This window comes from Schistocerca americana, chromosome X (assembly GCF_021461395.2).
Source record: "Schistocerca americana isolate TAMUIC-IGC-003095 chromosome X, iqSchAmer2.1, whole genome shotgun sequence".
NCBI classification, from domain to species: Eukaryota; Metazoa; Arthropoda; class Insecta; order Orthoptera; family Acrididae; genus Schistocerca; species Schistocerca americana.
Window position 1 is genome coordinate 122,618,941 of NC_060130.1, and position 15,939 is coordinate 122,634,879.

The 15,939-nt window shown below is 39.1% G+C and overlaps 1 protein-coding gene across 1 annotated transcript in view; it reads right to left on the minus strand.

Moving 5' to 3' along the window:
* Positions 1–793: 793 nt before the first annotated feature.
* LOC124555396 (eukaryotic translation initiation factor 2D) overlaps positions 794–15,939 on the minus strand; it is a 177,933-nt gene continuing 162,787 nt past the window's right edge. The window contains exons 4-6 of the mRNA XM_047129292.1: positions 13,076–13,283; positions 1,842–2,013; positions 794–1,552 (exon numbers count right to left, since the gene is read on the minus strand). Of these exons, the coding sequence (XP_046985248.1) occupies positions 1,509–1,552; positions 1,842–2,013; positions 13,076–13,283 (424 nt within the window). The 3' untranslated portion in view covers positions 794–1,508. The remainder of the gene's footprint in view (positions 1,553–1,841; positions 2,014–13,075; positions 13,284–15,939) is intronic.

Below are 15,939 nucleotides of genomic sequence, written 5' to 3' on the forward strand. Positions count from 1 at the left end.
CAACAGAAACCTTCATCAGAGCAAGCAGTTTGGTATTTTGGTCATTGTCCAAATTATGATATTTGACAATGGTATCATTGATATTTCTTCATCTTTAAATGTGGCAAATGACTGATTATGTATATTTTTAAGATAATTGTTATTTATTATTTGGCCTTTCCTGGCTTAGGTGTATTGCAAGTACGAAAGGTTTTCACCCATGCTTCACATTGTGTAAAGCATACTTAATGGTGATTCAGTATGTGTTTTGCATATATAACACATTTTTATATTCTATTTCTAGTGTTCTGAACAGCTTTGCTTATGAATGTGATATGCTGTACATATTTATAACTTATTTCCACATGCTTCGATGACCGCTGGATTTTCCTCTCATTAGCAGAGATTGAAAAATGCTCAATATCACTTTCACAAACACATTTTCTGGTTTTTAGAAGTCTGGGACTTTAACTGCATTTTGTTTTCATGTAAACTTCAATTTAATTTTGTGAACTTTTTGCTATAGTTAACTTCACACAAATTCTACTGCAGTTGTAATTATTTTTGCATACAGTAGTGTGTGTGTGTGTGTGTGTGTGTGTGTGTGTGTGTGTGTGTGTGTATTTCATTGTTCAGATTTGTAACTAGGATTCCTTTGTATCCACTGTTTTGCAAATACATGTGCTGAATGTATGAAGCGAAATGAGAACTATAGCACTTACATTCATGGTGAAATTTTTTTATTGCAGAAAAAGTCAAATAATATTTGTTATTTAACAGTTGCTGTAGAAGATGACCAAACAGAAAGACAAAATACGCAAAAAATGTTTATTTTTTTAATACCAGGAACTTTTTACAGCAACAAATATTACCCAGCATCATAAAAATACATAAAAAATGTAAAAGAAGGTATAATTAACACATTATGTCCACAGTCATATTAACATAAGAAGCCGAGCAATTAAAATATGAAAACCTACTAAACCCATACAATTTGAGATCCTTAATACATGGAATTATGATACTCCGTGTCTACTCATGTAAACTTCTGTGTACATATGTGACTGCAGCAATTTTCAGGGCTATCTTATTGTATCTTCATGCTTTGTGCAGAATGACTGCTTCTGTACTTTCGTCTTAGGGAAAGCATCATTAATCTGCATGTAATCATGAAGGAGCCAAGACCATGAATGCGCGCAGAATGCTGCTTGAGCTGATTCTGGAAAGCAGCTGTACATACATCATTCCCTTTGAAAGTACATGCAATGAATGAATGTCAAAAGGTTCCCTTTCATCACAATTCCGCTAGTTAAGGATCTCACAGTACACTCACAGATATTTGTATGTTTATTCAACTAGTACCAGAAGTACATTTTTTGTTAGGATTTAACACCTCATTGCAGTGAATCTTCAAAAGGGGCATTTTAAAATCTTCAAATGAAAATATCAGCCTTCATTTCACCACTCCTGTCACCTGTAGCTTCAAGCCTACCATGTTGCCTCATTATATGACAACCCGTTTAGCTTCTTCAGTTTCCAGCCAGTATATATCTCTTTGGTATTTCATATTTTGCTGTGAACAAAGATTGAAATTACTTACTGATTGTTGTCTGTAATTTAAACAGAAAACATTGACTGCTTAGCTTGATGAATTAGATGTACACAATAATGAAAATAAACATGCACTTCATTCTCTATAAATCTGAAAAAACTTTTGAATGCTACAGCTGGTACAGTAATATCTAAAAAGGAAGCTTATTCATGAATTTAGTTGAAATATATTTGACAGCATATAAGTAGGAACATTGCCTATCTTCATCTGTATTACTTCAACAAAGTCATGATTTTATTTCTTTACTTACTCCTCAAAAGTTTTTCAACAAAAATCGTTTGGTCACCCTGCACCATCAGCTGCTGACTTTTCTTCCCAGGAACTGAGCTTATGCTTGTGCTGGCAGCCACGCCATGTTGACATTCACGAGAAAAGTCTTGCATAACCACACCATATAATTCCAGATTGTCTATCAATGTAACCTGTAACATTTAGTAAAGATAAAGTCAGAATTTTATTAGAAGAAATTGAGAACCTTAGTTAATATTGATGATAATCATGACAACAGGAATTATCGTAATTAGGTGTAAGTACAACACGACCAGTAGACTGAACACAACTTTATTCCACAGACACTTTCACAACAGCTAATACAAATCTTTTAATAATTGCTCCCCTGTTAACATCCCAACAGTAACAAAATACTAATGAGTGGGCCTGTACTGCCACCCTCCAAGAATAACTCACATATAACACTAGTTCTGAATAGGTAAAATCAAATAACTAACAATAATTTATTTAACAAAGTAAATCACAAAACAATAACTTTCTGAATAGCAGTAAATATTTAAATTAGTGACAACACAGATTATTTAAAGAAAACAAAAGTCACACAAATGTCAACATGGCCCACAAAGCAAGGTTCTGCATTTGAATACTGGTGTGGCACACAGTTTTTATCTGTCAGAAAATTTCAAAACAATACACTTTTCACAGCAGAGTGCAAGATACATGGTCTAAATTTTTTTCACACATGTGAAGGCAGATGAGTTATTTTCACTGACTCCCGCAGCACCCAACAAGTAAGAAAAAGATTACTTGCATGTACATGGGTGTGTGTGTGTGTGTGTGTGTGTGTGTGTGTGTGTGTGTGTGTGTGTGTGTGTGTCAAGTTCTCAATCACATACCCCTTCCCAAGGAAACTCATACTGTGATGCCTGTATACAGACTTTAATCATTCCCCACTTGAATCTTCGCACAACTCCAGTGTTTTAATCACTATGCCATCTGCTTGTTATGAACAGGGCACAGAAGAAATCAGAACAACACAGGGCCTTTTTTATGCCAGTGAAAGCTTCTTTGTTTTGGAGTCTTCAACACTAAACACTTTGGCATTCACCAGGGGTCAAAACCTGAATGCATAATTGACAAAGAGAAGGGAATAGCAAAAAATATCTTACTCAAACTAATTTCACACAAACTGCCAAAAAGTTTTGCAACATTGTCATAATTGGCATAGATGATATTTTTTTATATTGGGAATGTCTCTCTCAATGGAAAATAACTTCGTACAGCCCTGTCAACAAGGGAGGTAAAAGAAAACTTGCACTCTCACTGTAGTTCAGCAGTGTATATTTGTTCTCCAATTGTAATCACGAGATTGAGGCTCAAGGACATTTCTCAGTCTGTCAACATGTCTCAGAAAGTCATTTTAAGCTTACACTGAGCACGTGTAGTCTATTTATGGCAAGAAGCATGGCAAGTAGCCCACCCAATTGGCAAACACCATAGTGGTATCACTAACATTCAATAGTTTTGGAAGACATGAAATATTGAAGACCTGCCTTTCACTGGTTGTCTACAGTCAACAACACCAGCTGATGACAGCTAACAACAAACGATTTGCCCAGAGGTGCTGTGGAGAATGTGTCAGAACTGTGTAAACTCTATTTGGAGACAACAGCAACCTAGGTAGTATGCAATCATCTACATACAATTACACTGGCTTAAGGTGGCTATCATGAGCAACTGTACAAAGCCCCCAGTACCGTAGAGTGTGAATAAAAAAGATGAGGGAACACACAGAATGGAACCTCGATCAGTGGCATTGGTTCTCTTCACTAAGTGCAGGGCTGATCTGTTGCTTAGGAGTGTGTGAAGGTGGCCATGTTCCCTCCCAGGCACACACACTCATGCGTTCAGCAGGAAGATGAGCGAGTCCTCTTCTGGGCTGGTATGGTGTATCTATACCATTTCTCATCGCTATCTAGGATCATTTGTGGGCTGTACAGAGTAATGACAGGGTCCTCCAACCTACTGTTTAATTTTACAAACAACATTTGAACAGTGTTTTCACATTCCAATATGTTAATGCATGAGCAGACTATGCCCACCTCATGTAAATCTTTCTTTAAAGAAGGAATAAACTGAATGGAATGTCCTATCATATCTGAAAATATCAACACAAATAAGCATGCTTGGGACCAGCTAAAACTTGTAGTTTGTTGACATGGGAACCTCCTTCACACACTGGATGTTCTCAAAAGGGCAGCATGCCAAGGAAGAGTCAACCACATTAAAAATGCATGAGTGGAGAAACATACTACCGAATGTTACCCAGAAACAGATTTTCATTTACAGATGTGTACTTCTGAATACACTGCCTTTATTTTAATATCTTGCCTTTTATTTCCATAATGCTTATTTTTTCATTTTCTACTCCCCTTGAATCTAGGTCTCCACACACACTTGGATATACATGTGGTGCAATGCCTTTTTGAGCAGCTTATATTAAAATCACGTGTACCCAAGGTATAGGTAAAAATAGATTTTTCAAATCACACACACATATTTGACAGCAACACTAGGCTACGGCAATGTCCCAGAGCCACAGAAAACAAGGGGTTCTGGGACATCAGAAGAAAGTAAGGAAGGAAAAATTTGGAAAAACTGAAAGGAAAACAGAAAAATTAGAAAATAAGATATATATTATTGTATGTTCACAAATGTCCACAGAATGCTGATAATGTGTGTTCTAGAGGCAGTGTTCTTGCATATGAGCTACGTGGATTTGAGTCCTTTCAGACTGTGCTAGCAGTTCTCATACAGCTGACAGGTACAGAATAATTGATTAGTTTTTCTCATATTTTGTAAACAATCTCTTTTGAAGATGGATTACACTTTTCCAGGATCCTATCAATGAAGTGAAGTCTGTTAGTTGCCTAATTCTAGATAACTGCACAATCCACAAAAAAGTCTGAGGTTACAAATAATACAAATAATTAATATTCAACACGAACTTTAAGGGTCATAATGCACTTTTCTGCAACAGTCTTGAAGTTACTTATGCATCTGAGATGATTTTCCATCAAAGATGACAAGCTGTGTCCTGTCAACCAATAAATTCCCATAACGTCACAAATTTCGTTCGATTCTAGTATCGTTAACATGGTTCAAGGGATGCAAGTTGCAGTAGTTCTGCAAAAATGAAGTGACTTGCATGCATGTTAACTGAATCTTTCGTCTACTCTAGGTAGAATAACATAATAATAAATGAAAAGTGCTAGTTTTCTTTTGTTCTACAGTATTACTTTTAAGTAAAAGAACAAAAGCAAACTGGTTTTTGGCTTACAATACCTTCTTAAGACATTTACTGACTATTGTCACCAAAGAAATTACTATGTTTCTAACGGACATTGGAAAAGAAGTTGCACATCTAGGTTGAAGCACAAATGTACAGTACATAACATCTTTACAGTGTGGTGGTAATGCAATGTAAAAAGTTGACAGTAAATAAATATGAATGGAGTAAACAGGAAAAAAACTTTAACACAAAACTGGAACAGAACATCTACATAACAGTTTATATTAATGAACAAAACCAATAAAATAAAATTAGTACTGGCCAAGGCTAGTTCAGGAGGTATAAAACATGGAGTGTGATACACAAACAAATTAAAAGAAGAAAGAATTATGAATGAAACAACAGAATATATAAGGAACTTAAGCAATATCAATAAGATAGGCACAAACGAATTAAGTCAGGAAAATGGAGGGGTGTGAAGAAACATCTCAGTAAATGCTTTTTTGAGAATGTGGTAATACGGCATTTTAAAAAGTAAAAAGTTGAACAATACAAATATAAAATGAGCAAACAGGAAAAATATTAACATTATACTCAAAACTGTGCCTACATAACAGTTTGCATTAAACAAATAAACCAAGTAAAATAGCTACAGTACTTGACAAGACAACTTGCATACAACAGACAAGTGAGAAGTGCCACATGACACAAGCCTTTGACCAGAGACCACAACCACTGTGTGCAGTAATAGTGTATGTAACAATGCATGGACAAATAGTTGTTTCAAGTGTTGGAATACTGGAGAAAATATTGTGAAAATCATGTAGTTTAAATAGAATACTAAAAATTAACTAGACTGTTTTTCTAAAAAGTTTTTTATCACTTACTTTCTTTTTGATTCTAGTGGGATGAGAATGGCCAGGGCGGTGACAAAGTTCTTGGAGGAGGAGAGGGGGTGCTGGTTGTGAGACATGAGATGTGACTGATGCTTTTGGTGAGTTGGGCAAGGGGAATACGGTAGGCATGGAGGAGGGGCAGGTGTTCGACCATAGGTACTTGCCCCAGACACCCCCTCCCCCCTCCCATGACTAGAGTTATGACTCTGGCTTTGCAACATGGAAACTTGTTTGTAAACAGCTACTTCGAGCAAGAACAAGTCGTATTTTAAAAGGCACTGTTGACATGATAGCTTTATGAATGTGACTTACCATAGTGAAGCACTGTTGACTTTGACGTAAGTAAGAAACCATATTCAATGACAGACTGGCTAAATAACCAGTGCTATCAGCCTTATTGCATCATGGTACAGGACAAAAACAGTCTAACATTTTCATATGTAATCAGCTGAGAAGAGGGAAAAAACCTTGTTACTAATTTAATGCTGAACACATCCCATGTACTGCAGCAGACTTCTGACGGTGAGATATTTTACGCTGTTACTTTATTTTTATTCAGTTAGTCATCTGTGCTCATGACAAATGAGATAATAAAACTTCACATTCACAGGTCTCACAGAAAAAAAAAAGGAATAATGAAAGATGAAGCTATGAAATGCAAGAACAAAAATAGCACAGAGACCACAACAACAACACTAAATATCGACTATAAGTTTACTTCCCTTTACAAGTATAAATAATGAACAAGGAAGGATAGAGTCACTGGTGATTGCCTATTGCTGGGACTATCACAGCATTTGCCCAGAATGATTTGGGGAAAAAAAGATAAAACCCACATAAGGATCACGAAAGTTCTAAATGAGCCTGAATCCTCATTACATGAATAACTTTAGTACTTTGCTTTGCATTGTAGTGACTTACACTGATCAGCCAGAACATTATGACCACTGACCTACTATCCATATAAACCCATACATGTGATAGCAGCATCGCCTGGTGAGGAATGACTACTGGTCAGTCACACACTCACGGTGCATGTAGTATCAATGGGCGTGCTGTCCATGTGTGGAATGGGAAAGCCACATGATCTATCTGAGTTTGACTGGGGCACACTGTGATGGCCCACTTCGGAAACTGCAAGACTTGCTGGGTGTTCGAAAAGTTTTGTGAAGAATGTCTTCAACACATGGCGAAACCAAGATGAAACCATGTCCAGACATTGTGCGGTTGGGCAGCCACCCTTCATTACAAATGTCTAGCATCACGGGCTGGGCAGACTGGTAAAACATGACAGGCAGCGAACTGTGGCGGAACTAGCATGAATCTTTAATGTTGGGCAGGGTAAAAGTGTGTCTGAACACACAGAACACTGATGTGCCAACATTAACACTATGACATCGGCAACTACAACTGAAATGGGCACGTGATCATTGACAATGGACACTGGTGTAGTGGCAGAGCACTGCATGGTCTGATGGATCCTGATACCTTCTTCATCAGGCCAATGGGAGAGAGCAAACCTGTCATCTTCCAGGGGAACAGCTCCTTGAAATCTGTACTGTGTGATGGAGACAAGCTGGCAGCAGCTCCAATATGCTCTGGGAACATTCACATGGGAATCCATGGATCCAGTGGAGCTTGTGCAAGGCACCATGATGGCCAAGGAGTATCGTACACTGATTACACACCATGTACACCCCTTCACAACAATCATGTTTCCAAACGGCAGTGGCATTTTGCAACAAGATAATGCACCACGTCACAAGGCCAGAAGTGTGATGGAATGGTTCAAGGAACACAGTGGCAAGTTCCAACTGATGTGCTGGCCTCCCAGCTCACCAGATCTGAACCCAATTGAACACATCTGGTAGCGATTGAACGTAGAGTTGGAACTCATTGCTCCCTCTCCAGAATTTAAGGAGAATTAGGTGGTGCGCGCGCGTGTGTGTGTGTGTGTGTGTGTGTGTGTGTGTGTGTGTGTGTGTGTGGGGGGGGGGGGGGGGGGGGGTGACAACTCCCTCTAGCAACCTACGAAGGCCTCATTGCTTCAGTGCCATGATTTGTCACCACTGTTATCTGTGCCAAAGGCAAACATACCTGTTATTGGGTAGGTGGTCATAATGTTGATCTGTATATAATTGTAGTAAGATAATTAACTGGACATATGTTACTTCTACAGGGGCTAATCATGTTCCCCAGTGGGAAGAAAATTTTAACAAATGTATTCGGCGAACGGCTTACGCGTATTTTGAATATATTAGTGAAGAACATACTCTCAACAAAGATTGTTCCTCTGTACTGTATTCACTGAATGGATGTTCCACTTCATTTTAAACAGGTTAATGACGTTAACCATAAATCTCAAAAGTGAGCAGAAGTACTGCATAGTCAGTCTAAGAATTCCCAGCTGCTTAAACAGAAGCCTGCATGAGCATAATGAATTTATGCCTTGTAGAGTCTGAAAGGCTTGCTATACTATTCATTTCCTGATCTTATCTGTAACAATTATGCTGTTATCATTCACAAAAAAAATGGCTTTAGATATGTCTTTTGTAGCTGAGAACATGCCATTAATAGATGTCAACAAAAGGAAGTAGCTATAATATGAAGCCCTTTGGTATGTACCATATTACAATATTCCATCTGAGCATACCTCATTAGTTATTTATCTTGTTGCTGTGCAGACAATAGGGATTCTTAGCTTTAGGTGAACTGTACTGTTTATTGAGTGTCTACAAAGTGATGACAAAAAAAAGTATCATGGAACAGCTGCAACAACAGTTACAACAGCAACAAGTACCAGTGGAACAACTACAGCAACAATTACAACTGATACATTAGCTGCAGCATCATGTCGAAGAGATGGTCACACCACCACAGCAACACCAGGAGCAGCTACAAACATGACCAGGAAAGAGTACCAGGTTTCCTGGCATCACCTGCCAGCTGCCCATTTGCGCCAACACCAGTTCTACCTATGCCCTGGGTGTGATCCTGTCTGTACCTGCCTGCAACTGCAACTGCACACCCAGTGAGTCTTATTACCTGCTGCCACTTCCTGGGACTGTACATGCACTACAAGTGAAACACATTGCATGTGAAGTACCAGCTCTCTGGACAGATTGTCTATCATTTTGGTTCATACACATCGAAAGCCATTTTGTCACTGGAGGGGTAACTAAAGACTTCACCAAATAAGAACATGTGGTGACACCACTAGACATCCGTTCTGCCAGCAGTATTAGTTACATTCTTACAAACCCACCTGCTTCTAGAAAGCACGAGTTACTGAAAGGTGACCTCATTCAGCAGCTTCCCTCTCTGACACTAAACACTTAGGGCTACTTTTGTGTTAGTGAAGTATGCCAGCACCACAACGTTTCATGGTAACAGACAGAACCACTAACATCAGTTTCTAGGGGAATAATGGCTCAAATAAATACGTGTTTCCCAGGTGCTTGCTGTGGCAACCATGATCATGTGCAAATTACAGCTTAGTAGCTGCATATGGTTTGCTCATAGCTATATATGGGCTCCTGAATTTAAATTTGAACATCAGCTCAGGGACGTCATTCGAGTGGCCATTTATAGTTGGAGACTTAAACTGCACTATCATCGGGCCTAAGATTTGTTACCAGTATGTTCAAAACAACACATAAGTGTTACGCATATGCTTTTATGCTTTGGAAACTTACATGAGAATTCCTGGAGGGAAGGTGACATTATTTTCGAGAAACACTATTTAGACAATTTACAGAAGCGGTACTTGAAGCGGACTGCTGAACGATTCTCCTGCTGCCAACATACATTGTGCGTATGGACCGTGAAGATATATGGGAAATTAGGGGGTGTACAGACAGTCATTTTTCCCTCCCTCTATTTGTGAGTGGAACCGGACGGGAAATGACAAATATTGGTACAGGGTACTCTCTGCCACGCACCATACTGTAGCTTGCAGAGAATCTATGTACATGTACAATTCTCTATCCTCCTATGACTTCATCCTAGATGTGAGGAACATTTCTAATTTGGACTAGGGCATGTCACTGAAGGTGGCATGCCAGCCTATACAGTGCAGCGATTCCTCAGTACACTTACTCACCACACCATCGCCACTAGTGCACCGGCTAAATGAGTTCCTGTCACTCACACGACCTGCTGGAGTGCTGTCATTGCCTCCCCACTCCACAGTGCACCACATTGGGGCCAGACTCAAACATCCTATTTTCTCATGGCCCATATGGCTGGCCCAATCAAAATTCGCACCACCGAAGCAGAATTCAACACAATATGGTCCAAGCAGGCATAGCAGTACCGAAGAAACCAGATGGATGGTGCACCTGTGGTGACTACAAGGGGCTTAACACATCAACAATTGCCAACTGATGTGCCACATAGGAAACTGTGTGTGCCAAACAGCAGGATTCACTGTTTTCTCGATGTTGGGATTTCGTAAGAAGCCTATAACCAAATACCTGTGGCAACAAAGGACATCCACAAAAGTGCAATACTATTCCCCCTGGCCTATTTGAATTCCCATGCAACATGTATGTTGAATTCTGCATCTGAAATGCAGAGTTTGATGGGGCCAGCCATCTGTGCCATAAGAAAATAGGACGACTGGCAAAGACTTTTCAGTGCTTTATTGATGAATTTTGCAGGGTCTAGACTTCTGCTTTGCTTATGAAGATGATGTGTTGTTGGCACATCCTTAGAAGAATGTAAAAGACATTTATGCATAGTTTTCCAAAGGCTTGATGACCAGAATCTTCATAAATCCAGCTACATGTGTCATTGGTGTCAACAAAGTGACATTCCTAGGATTTTATGTTTCCACAACCAGTAGGTTTGCCAGCTGGGCACAAATCCGCACTTAAAAAACAGTGCACGAAGTGTGTAAGTACTTGGGGATGATAAACTTTTACTGTTGTTTTTGTCCCAAGCTGCTGAGGCCCAGGCGCAACTCCATGCTGTCTTCGCCAGCTCCAAAGTGTGTGCTTCCATGTCTGTCACTTGGACTGATGGCCTACAGGCAGCATTTGAAGCCTGCCAGAGAGGCCTCATGCAAGTCATCCTCACTACAACAGAATGTAAACAGGCAGCTTTTGGGTTTCTTCTTACAAAAAATCGGCCATTGACTTTCACATTTTCACAACCATGAACTAACATTCAGCCCCAGTGCAAATCGACCAACAAAATTTTATTTTGCAATTTACGATAGCCATTTGCCACCTATGGATTTCACCAAGCTGGAAGCAGTAGAAAATGATGACGGTAAGTCAAACGGATCTGCTGAAAGGCAAGACAACACTGCACTTGTGATGCATACATGCCACTGCCAAGCACTGAGGAGCTGATATACTGTGAAGAGTCAGCAGGCTGACAGCAGCCATATGAGCATGCCCCTCTATGAATGTGTGAATTCCTAAGGGACCAAACAGCTGAGTGCCCTCTATGACTAAGGAAGTGTTGTAGATTCTACAAGAACTGAGCCATCCCTGGATCCATGCTATGCAGATGCTAGTAGTGCAGCATTTTGTGTGACCTGGTATACAGAACAACTGCCATACACAGACACAGACCTGTAGTCCCCACCAGAAGTGCAAAACAACACAGCATGTATGAGCTCTGCTCAGAAGTTGTGACATCACAGAGGCACTATTCTCACATGTCCACCTGTACTTGGTAGGAGCACTCCTAGTCACTCCTCTAACTACCAGTACTGTGTCACGGTGATACATATGAAAATTACTTCACCACATTGTGCATCCACAAATGGCATTGTGGAGCACCTACTCCTACACAGCGCATTAAAAGAAGATCTGCAGACATCCCCAGCAGAGCTGGTGTACAGAAAATCTCTGCATCTCCCAGGAAAGTTTTTCAAACAACTTGGCCCCCTGTGCTCTACTCAAGATTTCTTTGCACAACTTCAGAGGCAAATGGAGGCCATGCAGTGAAGTGGAACTACGCAGCATCGAAAAGAGGCTACTTTTGTTTTCAAAGACCTGACAATAATGAAGCATGTTTTCATTCAATACAGCACACTGGGCAGATCACTCAAATGATCCTACCAGGTCTCATACACAGTTGTGGGATGAAATGATAGACATTCACTCTTCGCAGTAGTGTCCATTGACTGGTGCAAGCCAACTTATCCAAGTGCAGAAGATGCTGTTGAAACGCAGGCCACCAGAAGACACAAAACAGCTGCCATGCCACAACAGCCAGTGCCACAACATCACCCAGAGCAGTGCCATCCACCTGGAAACCAACCAATGGCCGCACACACCCAGTTGCAGCCGTCACATTGCAACACCAGCTGACCCACCAGCCTCCAGCCACAATGGAAACTCACTATGGATGAAAAGTGTGCTTCTCCTTTGTTTTAACAGATGTTTCATGACTTAAATTAGTAACATTTTTTCTTTTCCTTGAGTGGGTGTAATGCAGCGACTCCATCTCAGAGGTCAGTTCACAAGTATCCTTTGGCAACATTGCAAATGGCAAACACTGGAAAGGCCGCTCTCTCCGACAAGCAGTACATGTCTTCCTGCCGCGGTGCAAGGATTCGAGTGTGTGGGGTTGCTGAACACACATTATATATAACCACCAGTGGGACAATATTAGCATTTATGTAGTAATAGTTATTCATCTTATTGTTGTGCAGTCCAATAAAGAGTCTTATCTTCAGCTGCAGAGTAATCATCTTTTACTCATTTCATTAGCACAAGTATCTACATATTCTCATGCAACTCTCTCTCTCTCTCTCTCTCTCTCTCTCTCTCTCTCTCTCTCTCTCTCTCTCTATCTATCTACCTCAGTCACACACACACACACACACTCACTGAAAATATGATCATTACCAAAGACTGAGTAAACACAAGTCAGAATGGTGTGTTCGGGTAATATTAATCTTCAGTCAAAAACATCACATAAATTGAAAATTCATTTGTCTTACTCCTCATCACTTACAGCGACTGAGATATTAATGTATATTTATTTAAATGTCACTGTCTACAATAATCACTTATGCAAAAATATGGCCGCAAACAGCAATATTACCTTCTTATTGCCTGTGCGTTTTGCAACGTGGATGGTTATAGGTTCAAGTTTTCCTTTATTGACAACAGGAGCTTTACCAGAGATTGTACACTGGTAGGAGTGTGTCATCCGAGACATTGTTTTCGTAATCAATTCTTCCCAATTTAGTGCCAATGTGTCATCATTTGTATTAGTAACCTTTCTAAGAGTAGCATCCAAATTTACCATCCTGAAACATATGAGTTTCAATGCAGATTGAATTATATGGGCAGGTTATGTACTTCCTTATTTTGATGCTACACAGAACTAAACTAAAGAGGAGAGTTCATATCATTAACTCAAAATAAAACCATCACACAGAAAAGTTCTTTAACAGATGTAACAGCATTTATAATTTCATTGCTATGGAATGTATGCCAGCTGAGATAATGGGCAATAAAGGCTCTCCAGTGATGCGTTATGAAAAACTGTGAAATTACTGTATAATCAAACAATCTTACATTTTATATGTAGATGGCTCCATTGTGTTGTAACAAACATTATGTCCACTGTGTTGTAACAAACATTATGTCCACTGTGTTGTAACAAACATTACGCCTTTGTTAGTTAATGATCCACTACTCAAATAATTCTAGATACATGGCTTTCAGAGTGTATAATGCACAATACAAAAGAATTAGAAATATTGTTTGCATAAAATAGACAAATTTTTCACTGTGTATCAACACTAACTAATTACAAAGCAAAATTCAGAATAAGTCAGAGTAATAAAATTCTAAATAAATCATACAATTTGATGGGAAGATAGTTATAAGACAATCATACATAGACTGCAATGTACTCCAACTGTATCAAGACTTGGTCAGACTTGTATAGTTGGTATGAGGGTAATCCAAGAAGTAACACCCTATTGTGTATCCCATTACACAGATTGGTCTCAGGTTTCTATAAAGGGCCAAATGATTTCCTTGGCACATTGTCTCAACATTGTATGAATGTTGGTAAAAATATGGCTTATTGTTCATTTTGTGTAAGTTTAAAGTCAAAGTTTGTGATAAAAAGTTCTGCTCACTGTGAAGTCAGATGTTTTATAAAATTTTTAAATGTGCAGAAGTCAAAACACACAGAAACTTATCACCACAAAGTAAATGGTGATACAATCATGAAAGAAATGTGGGAAAGTGTTCAACAATAGGTAAAAGAAATTGCATAGCAAAACTCCATCCAGATGTCTGTCTCTCATCACAGATAAACTGAAAAATTAAGAAGGAAGGAAGATTAGCGTTTAACATCACATCACCAGTGAGGTCATTAGAGAGGGAGAGGGAGAGAGAGAGAGAGAGAGAGAGAGAGAGAGAGAGAGAGAGAGAGAGGGACAATGCACAAGCTTGGATTACAAAATGATGGGGAAGCAAATTGGACGTGCCCTTGACAAAGGAACCATACCAGCATCTTCCTGGAGCAATTTACAGAAATCACAGAAAACCTAAATCTGGATGGCCGGACGAAGATCTTAACCCTTGTGCTCCTGTATGCAAGTCCAGTGTGCTAACCACTATGCAACCTTGCTCAGTTTTAAAAATAAAGTGAAGAATGAAACATACAAGATACCTTTTCACAACACAATTAAGAGTTCCTGGGCAGGAAATGTTTTAGAAGTAACGAATACAGTGAACACAAGTGGCTTAATGGACTGGTGGCAGCCAACTGTGATATGGGCATTATAAGCTTTGTGAATAGAAATGGCAAATGTATAAATAATGGAGGTGATTATGGCGAGAACTTCAATTTTGTATGTAGCGTCTTTCTTGTCAGTAGAATACACTTCTTGTATTTATTAAATCCAAATGGTCATTACTTCCTGGGTTACTCTTAATGTCTGTCCATATTAAATACACATTCAGATATCAGTTTGGGCATCCTAAGATGCCACAGTGATGTTTCACTCGTACTCTAGCAGAAAATAATGTTATCCACACCTATGTCTACTATAACCAGTTAATTGATACATCAATTAACTTCACACACATGTTTAAATGTTCTGTTCACTTTGGATGATCCCATACGAGACCAACCACATGTGACAATATGGAAATTTAGGAATGCAAAATGTTAATGCAATGTTCACACCACTGGCCTTCCTGTGGCTTACTAAAGGAAAAATAAATGTCTAATAATGAAGTTAACTACTGTTGCTCCTACCAGTGATTGACCTGTGAGCCCCCACATGCATCTGGATGAATAAAAATTAAATAAAGCAAGAAGAACACTGTTCATAGGGCCGCCTACTATATGGTTGATATTCAAAATATTGGCTGCATCATTGGCCAGGGGACAACCTACTCATGTGTCACACTAACCCAAATGAAATCATGACTCGTGTTCAATAAATATGCTGGCAGGAATTTGCAGTGAAATAATGCTCACTTTTCACAGACTGAATTTATTACATAAAAGTTAGACAAACATCCTTTCACACTATTCACAAGGGTTTATTATTAAAATAATATTTGTCAGTGCGAGAACTTAAGGAAGTCTACCACCATCACATGTTTGCTTAAGGTTTCAAAAATCCATGAAAATCATTTAAAGTGTAACAGTATACTTCTAAGTTGGAGTTTTGTGATTGTGAACAAACGATACTTTGAACTGCATATCACCAACAAAGTTAACTGCAGAACAGTCCACAGAAGTTTGTAAAAAGTTGCCTAACCCAAAATGATTCAGAATCCTCATGCTGAAAAATGTTTCAAACTCTCTATGATCAACGCTCAAGAAATATTTACAAGTCCCAACCAACCAAGTCAGGTGGCACAAATTTTTCCAAGTCCATACACACTGAAAATGTTTCAGAGTTCCTCACAATCATGAAACACAAAACTTTT